The sequence below is a fragment of the Vicia villosa genome, linkage group LG5, assembly GCF_029867415.1.
Source record: "Vicia villosa cultivar HV-30 ecotype Madison, WI linkage group LG5, Vvil1.0, whole genome shotgun sequence".
NCBI classification, from domain to species: Eukaryota; Viridiplantae; Streptophyta; class Magnoliopsida; order Fabales; family Fabaceae; genus Vicia; species Vicia villosa.
In genome coordinates, this window is record NC_081184.1 from 140,427,683 (window position 1) to 140,435,847 (window position 8,165).

Sequence of the window (8,165 nt, forward strand, 5' to 3'; positions counted from 1 at the left end):
CTGCAGTTTGTTTTTGTCTTTTGAGAAATTGTACACAAACTACGAGACTGTGACTTAAAAACGTAAGTATGATAATCGCATAAGTTCCGAATTTGCTACAAGTTATATTAAAGTCAAAAACAAATTTATATTAAAGAAAAACCTTGGAAGTGTCATGATCAGAAAACAAATTTATAGCAAAAAGTAAAAGGTGTCGTTAAACAAGATCCAGTAGCAACTAAATGATTCATAGTGACAGTCACACATTTAAGTGGCAGATAATATGATTTGTATATTACAGTATGGCTTCAAAATGAAGAGTTCATATGATTTGACCAAATGCTTGTTAAATTAAACAACACTTTCAGTAAAGTCAGCCAAACTGATATTTTCAGTCACTTATCTAACAGCTTACAACAAAGGTACACAGAGAAGGCCTTGTAACTTGTAGGCAATATGAGAACTCTTCACAGCCCATTATCAAAAACTGGAGAGTTGGTGTTAAGGTTGGTTCTCCACCATATCTACATTTGATGATTTATTATCCTAAAGGCAGGAAAAGTAACACTATCAATTGTCACTGCGGAAAAGTTTACAACTGGTATAAGAAAACAAAAACGAACAATAACTGAATAGAAAAGATTCAAAACTGATTAAAATATAAATGCCTCTGTCTTTCATTCTCGAATAATTTCTACTCAAGTAAATTGCAGACAACAGTTCCTAGTTATCTAATATGCTATCTCACTTTGAAATATCACAAAAAATGGAAACCTCAACATGAAAGCAAATGGCTCCCAAAAATTTAGTAATAGAAAGTCAAAGGGGAACCATCAAAATGCATGTCAGGAATGTTACCTTTTCCGTGAGACAGATGAAGATTGGGAGATGCAGCAGTGGCAAGCTCGGCGGAAGAAGCAGGAGCAGCATCAGAAAGCAGACTTGGCAGCCGAAGCAGATGCGACAGAGGAGGAAGGCACAGAGAATCGTGAACAATATTTGATAATCTTCGCACCCTTTATAGATTCTTCAACCTGTTTATTAACAACCAATCACAAACTCTTATTATGGTTGTTTCATTTAAAATTATCTAAGCTCAGATTCTCAACAAAAATGACCACAATCAGCTCACTTATGGTTTTAAAATAACTACCTGCTTCAGATTAAAAGAACTCGGGTAATTTGTTGTGATGTTAACTTCAGCCGACGGCGAGTTTTGCCGCAAGAAGTCAACTATTCCATCAGGTATGGCTGGTGGTTCCAAACGTGCTTTAAATGCCTTTTTTAACTTAAAAACTTCTTTACTTGACTTGGCAGCAGCTTTTTTTAGCATGTTTTCTTTCATTAATAGTCTTAAAAGCCCATCATCAAGTGGTATCAGTTCTACTTTCAATGACTTCAGGTTATACAAAGAAGGGAGCTTAACCTCCAACATAGCAGGAACTAAGGAGAGAATCTAAGAAACAAGGGCAATTTAAGATCAGTTTTATGCAAGTCAATTGAATAACTTTAAAAATCTAAAATGTTATCTTAGAAGAAAGTAAAAATAAAGCCTGAAAACATGACACGGTACCTGAAGAATAGTAGAAGTGACTGTCAATGATTCTACATTTGAAAGGTCTAGCAACCAGCTAAATAGAATTAAAGCATCCCCCGAACAAGCTAAAATATTTTGTGAATCAATATTTACTTGTTTAACAGATGAAAGTCCACCCTCGCATAATTTCGGAATAATGTCACCGGTAAATTCAAAGGTACACAGATTTGGAGTAGAAAGCTTGATTTGAATAACAGCATACGAATTACTATGCAAAGCTAAATTGACAAGTGTATCACTTGAAATGCTGAAAAATTGTGCATTCCCTCCTATCCTACAACTACGAAGGACCAAACTATTCAACTTGGTATAGGCCAAAAAGGGCTCATGACAGTTTTCACCACCACAAAAGTCGAAATTTGTTAGATCTAAGCTGGTCAATAAAGGCAGATTCAAAGATTTTGGAAATAATGTTTCTGCATAAACATTATCATTAACTCTAGGGTAAGCTTTAAGCCTAAGAGATGTAAGCGCTCGACAAGAAGAAACACAGCTGAAAATGAGAGAAATATCACCACGAAGAGAGATTCCTAAATCCCGGAGGTGGGTATCATGGGAGCTAACATAGTTTGCAATCTTTTTAAGGAGTTGTGGCTCAATATTACCACGATGTTCAATGTCAAGGTCGAAAGCGTGAAGTTCAGTTGAGCTATCACGCAGAATAAAAATGTTAGACACAAATGTGTCAAATTTCTTTAAAGAGGTAAATCTTGAAGAATGCAAGATAAGAGTTGGAATACATTTCCAGAGATGTTTCCATCTCGTGGATAAAACGCAAGTTTGAACAACATGTTTGGTATTCAGAAATGATAAAATGTGAAGGATAATACAGTCTGGTAAGTCACTCAGCCTATCTTCATTTTCATCAGTTTCTTCATTTTCATTCTCACTAGGCCTTCTTTTCTTCATCTTTTCGCGAATCGTGGTTTCTTCAAGATAATCTAAACAAGAAACAAATGAACAATTATAAAGCAAGATCTTTACCAAAAATAGAATAATAAAGCAAAATTTGAAGCCAAAGCAAAGTTGCATTCGATTTCAAATGGAAACAATTGGGGAAATCTGAAGCAGGATAGTAATTTAGGTAAATAGAAAAATGAAATTCAGTCGGAGAATGTAAATAAAAAACCTCGCCGCCGCCGCCGTCAAGTTGTGAGTTTTCCGGTGATTTGGAACGCCGGGAAGATCAGAAAAATGGATTGAAAGGTGTATATTTATAGTTTCTAGGGTTCGTTATTTCAATTTTGTACGAAGGAACGAAAATTTGACGATGAAAAAACTGGTGCGAACTGCTACTGTTTGTTGGTGGGAACTGCTTTCTTCTCTTAACTTATGGTGCGAACTGCTTTCGTTCCTTAACGAAGGGTTTAGTTAATTTGTTTTAAATTAATTTAGTTTTTTCCATTATTTTTTTCAACCATCAGTATGGTTCACTGAATTTAGTTTCTTCTGTTTACTTTTTTTATTTCTTTTCCTCACTAGTATCTGCCTATCCGGTGTAATTAATTTTTTTTCCTCACTAGTATTTGCCTATCCGGTGTAATTAATCTTCTAATTTGATTTAAAATTAAACTTTGATACCAAGTAGTTTCAATTATCTCATAGTTACAATTTTAACTTCAGGTGATTTTAGTTTTCTCCAAATCACAAGTACATAGATCTAACACTCATCTTCTTATCAAATCCAACGATTTACCATCACTTTTATGAACCTTCGTGATTTAAAATCCAACGATTTCACTTTTATTATACACAGAAAATAAATTATAATTGAAAGTTCTTTTGATAATTTACTAATACATGTGTTTGATTGGAAAAGCTTAAAAATGAAAAGAACAATTATAAGACATGTAAATTATTAAGTTGTCAATACATTAGCTCACATGTTTTCTTTAGATATAGACGTGTGACAAATCTAAGATTTAGCTATTAAGGAATAAGTCAATATAAGAATACATATGATGTAAACAGGGAGAAATCATTGTGTGTCTGGTGTAAATTCTGAATTAGGTTCTTTTAGTAATTAGTTTTTAAATAGGAATATGATGATATGTATTTGTTTATTTATTTGGATACGTTTTTTTTATTGTGCTTGAGTTTATTCGTTGGTCTTTATTTATTTGCAAAATATCCTTTTTCGTCTTCTAACTTTCACTCGGGTCCATTTTGGTCCCATAATTTTTAAAAAGTTCAAATAACTCGTTTATCTATTAAAAACGTAGCACGTAAGTCCTTTCCGTCTATTTCAGGGAAACGAATGTTTGTAGATGCTTGTGTGGCATCTTACGCGGACGTTGATACTCATATCCTTCGTTAAAAGGGAAAAAGATTCGTTAAACCAAATTCTTCACAAATTGGGGGCTAGGGTTTGTTTGATTCCAGAAATTTGAGCTTGGGAAGAAATTAGGGGCTAGGGTTTTGTAGAAAGACACATTCACAAAGTCGTCTCAATGTTCGTCATCTATGTTACAAGGTAGCCATGAAAGTTTGAATTATGAGAATTGTAGCAATGCGAGTCTGCTATGTAATGTTGTGGTTTTCCATTGTGGAGCTAAAGCCATTCTACGAAAGTCAAAGACAGCTAAGAGTTTTGGAAGACAATTTTGGGGATGTCCTCATTTTAAGGTATGTTATGTCTTTAGAGATTGTTAGTTTTCTGAGTTAATGGTAATTTAACATTAATCTATGGCACATGTAAGGACCTGTGCATCCTTGGTGTGGATTTTTCGATTGGTATTTGGAGGAAGCGAAAGATAAGGACGGGCATAGTATGCAGCCTATGGTGGAAAAGCTTGGAAAGAAATTTGAAGACTTACAAATGGATGTTGTCAAAGTTAGATTGTCAATTGAAGAGATAAAGAAGGAGACTGATCAAATTCAAAGGCAGTTGAAAAAGATGATGAAATTGGAAAAATATTGTAGCTTGCTGATTGTGATCATGTTATTGGTTATGTGTTATTTTAAGGTTTAGGTGTTATTTTAATGTTTAGGTCTTATTTTATGGTTTAGGATATATTTTGTTACTTAGTTGATGTACCTTTGAACAGTAATGAAAGCAGTGGTTTGGTTAGTTTTGATGAAAGCAGTGGTTTGCGTCATTTTGTTTTGTTATAATGCACTAAAGTTGTAGTCATTTATACTAGTTTTGATCTACCAGCCAACAATTATAATTTTGAACAACACTGGATCAATCATTTTGTTTAGTTATAATGGACTCAATTTGAAGTCATTTTTATCTTTATTTACAAATTCAAAGATTGTACATTGAACAATATCAAACATGTGTGCAACATTCAAAGATTGTAATCTTAATAAAACCATACATGTTCAAAATGACACATGTTCCAAATTGACACTGACAAAAGATGAAACAAACAAAAGTCTAAATAATGATCAAACTCTAAACAGTCTAAACATTCTTCTTGGATGAGTTTCTCTTTGTAGGAGTTGTCCTTCTAGTTGTTGGGCCAATTCTTGATGCACCTAATCTTGTGGTTGGTCCAGGTGGTACCCAAGGAGTTGGTGCCCTTCTCACACCCAATTTCTTTGTCTTCTGAGCAGCAAGTTGTCTATTTTTGGATGTCTGAGAAGCTTGTGTTGACTGTTGTTGACTAGCTTGTGTTTACTGTTGTTGAGTAGCTTGTGTTGAAACCTGTTGAGCCGTTGGTGTAGTCTGATGTAGAGTAGGCTGAGTAGTCTCCATTGAAGTAGGTATTGTTGGCCCTGTCACCTTACATTTGGCTTTGTTGTGCCCAGACTTCTTGCATCTATTGCACTTCACAATTAGCCCGGTTCTCCTAAGTTTTTGTCAGACCCATATGTAGGATCAAGCGCTTACCACTGCGCTAAAAGCAATTGCTGTTACTGAGGGCACAACTTTATTCTTATAGTATTAGCCCTCAGGGGTTGCACCTAAAGCGAGGTTTGTAAGCTCTCTCTAGGCGCCATGGGTTGGGATGTTAAGCCCATTCGAATCTCTAAGGGTGACGCTAGATTTATTTATCCAACAATCCCCCCCCCCAGTGTCAGCCGGGGGGATTCGAACCCATGACCATGCTCTGATACCACTTGTAGGATCAAGCGCTTACCACTGCGCTAAAAGCAATTGCTGTTAGTGAGGGCGCAACTTTATTTCCTTATAGTATGAGCCCTCAGGGGCTGCACCTAAAGCGAGGTTTGTAAGCTCTCTCTAGGCGCCATGGGTTGGGATGTTAACCCCATTCGAATCCCTAAGGGCGACGCTGGATTTATTTATCTAACACCATATATATCTCCTTGTTCCAGATTCCTCTTCTTCTTTGATCTACCGGACATATTTCTGTACTTTGGAGGATGCACATCTGGATATTGTGTCTTTGGCCATAAGTTAAGAACACCAACAAATTCAAAATAGCTCAACGTATCTACATCTATTTTCAAAGACACAATTTCTCCTTCTTCATAGTTAGTATTGTCACTATCAATGAAGACACCAGTATGGTGAATTATTAGATAAAGAAACTCGTCCATTACACCTAATTCAAATTAAAACCATAAATAAAAACCCTAAATCATAAAAAACCCAAAATTATAATCATGCATTAAACCCCTAAAATCAGAGAGCCGTGATTTAATAAACCCTAAATCAAAACAATCAGAAACCTTAGATAACCCTAAACACGAACCCTAATATGAACGAGCGAACATTTACATAACCCCTAATACGAACAACCAAAATCCTAACAAAATCCCTAATACGAACGAACATGAAGAGAACCCTAAAAACGAAATCAATTCTCAACAATCAGCACCATTTAGAGGTATAAATGACATACCTGTGATTCTTCAGTGGTTGATATTCTTCACGCGTTCGATTTCACGGTGTACACCCAGAACTTCTCAGCTTCAACTTTGAGCTTTGAGATTCACTAGAACCCTTCAATTATTGCTAAGTATGAAAAATGAGCCTTCTAAAGGATAAACGTTTAGGTTTAGGTTAATGATACACGTGTGGATAATACACATCAGCATGTTAAATGCCACCTATATAAAAAAATAATAAGACAACTAACAGAAGCAAACGGAAGGATAAACGTGATACGTCTTTAATAGATAAGGGAGTTATTTGAACTTTTTAAAAATTATGGGACCAAAATGGACCCCGAGTGAAAGTTAGAGGACGAAAAAGGGTATTTTTCCTTATTTCTTTTCATTTTTAAAATGTTTGGACTTAAGACATGTTAAAGTTCTATTATGCGCAATTAAAAAATATATTTTGTCGACCTCTTTGATAATAATTAAAAAAATGGTAAGTTATGTAGTAAATTAAATTGTAAATTGAAAAAATTAAAAATTGGCAGGCCGATCCGCCAACCCGCTAACTCGTTACTAAACGGGGTGGGCTAGACTTTTGAGTTCGGACGTCTAAGTTGGCCCTGCCTGCCCCGCTTTTAGACAGGCTTAAACGGAGCGGGCCTAAACGGGATGGGCCGCCCGCTTAGCCACCCCTAGTCTGACGTATGGAATGAATAGTAAAAGTTTTGGTTTATATTAATTTTTTTCATTAAAACTATTTTGGGTCGGCTAGAGGCCTAGTAGTGATAAGACTCAATGATCGGCTCAAAGTTATAAGTTGTTGAAGGTACAGTGTACCTGCGATCTCTAGGCATGTTTTTGATCCACACCAAAGATCATCATTTATCGTTTGATACCATCCAACGATCATCTGCATACCACTCTAGAAAGCAAGTGAGTCTCTAACCGCTCCTCGTATATACGAGATCATACGTAGAAACTGAGGTATGTTCTAACCATAATTTACTCACACATTATCTTTTACTCAAGAACTGACTTGGATGTTGAAGTTATAACCTTGTAGGTTAGTTGCCTCTCCTCCATGTTGGAAGCTTACTCCACAGCATCAAGGCATCGTTACTCTTTTATGATTCCACCACGTAACATTGACGCCATCTTTGGGAATGAATTTTGATTCCTACGAAATCCACGATTAGATCTATGTGATTTAAAAGTCACGAACTAATATAGCCAGCTTACGGGAAGAAGATGACGATTGACGCAATTTTTTAAAATCACAATAGGTTACCCAACCTTAATATCATTTTTTCTTTGTTGATTTGATAGATGACGGTTCCCCCATCAAAGAAAAGTGACAAACATATCTTATGGTTTGGAAATAGCAAAAAAATTATCAAAATCCTTATGTGACACTTCCACTAGCTATAATCGCCACCATAGCAAACCATACATTGGAATCTTCAAGAGATTAGGGTTAGGTGATCGAACTTTAAAGTCGTATGAAGGTAGGAGCTTGTTAGCAATCGACGAGTCATTCACCCTTCCATGTGGAATTATTGAAATGTCAATATCTTTCGAGGAAAAGGAGGATTAAAGAACCGAGAATGTGTATGACCTTGTGATTCCATGTGAAAACGTCTATAGCATCATCCTTGGGAGGTCATTCCTTGCTACATTGGACGTGGTGGCCTCCCCGGTCCATTTGAAGATGAAATATCATAATAATGCAGGAAAGTTGGTTGTTGTTTAGGCCCATCTTCGTGGGGCCCACCTCATTCATGAGGCCAGACTGAAG

At 35.9% G+C, this 8,165-nt stretch overlaps 1 protein-coding gene across 2 annotated transcripts; it reads right to left on the reverse strand.

Annotated features, from left to right (window-relative positions):
* Window positions 1-2,958, reverse strand: LOC131602785 (F-box protein At4g22280-like). Of its 2 annotated transcripts, none has more exons than XM_058874974.1 (5): window positions 2,706-2,958; window positions 1,553-2,517; window positions 1,133-1,435; window positions 838-1,013; window positions 1-559 (listed from the first exon to the last, which is right to left on the reverse strand). In XM_058874974.1, exons 2-4 carry the CDS (start codon window positions 2,483-2,485, stop codon window positions 909-911), a joined length of 1,341 nt encoding a protein of 446 aa, XP_058730957.1. In that variant the 5' UTR covers window positions 2,486-2,517; window positions 2,706-2,958; the 3' UTR covers window positions 1-559; window positions 838-908. The 2 variants fall into 2 exon arrangements, with proteins under 2 accessions (XP_058730957.1, XP_058730956.1); XM_058874973.1 differs by having other exon boundaries at window positions 3-525.
* Window positions 2,959-8,165: the final 5,207 nt, after the last annotated feature.

What these genes read in the sequence shown, in the direction of transcription:
- LOC131602785 (XM_058874974.1), bottom strand. Translation starts at nt 2,485, where the DNA reads ATGAAGAAAAGAAGGCCTAGTGAGAATGAAAATGAAGAAACTGATGAA. An exon ending in TCACTTCTACTATTCTTCAG is followed by an intron (nt 1,436 to 1,552) that starts GTACCGTGTCAT and finishes CTTGTTTCTTAG; the next exon opens with ATTCTCTCCTTAGTTCCTGC. An exon ending in GTTCTTTTAATCTGAAGCAG is followed by an intron (nt 1,014 to 1,132) that starts GTAGTTATTTTA and finishes GTTAATAAACAG; the next exon opens with GTTGAAGAATCTATAAAGGG.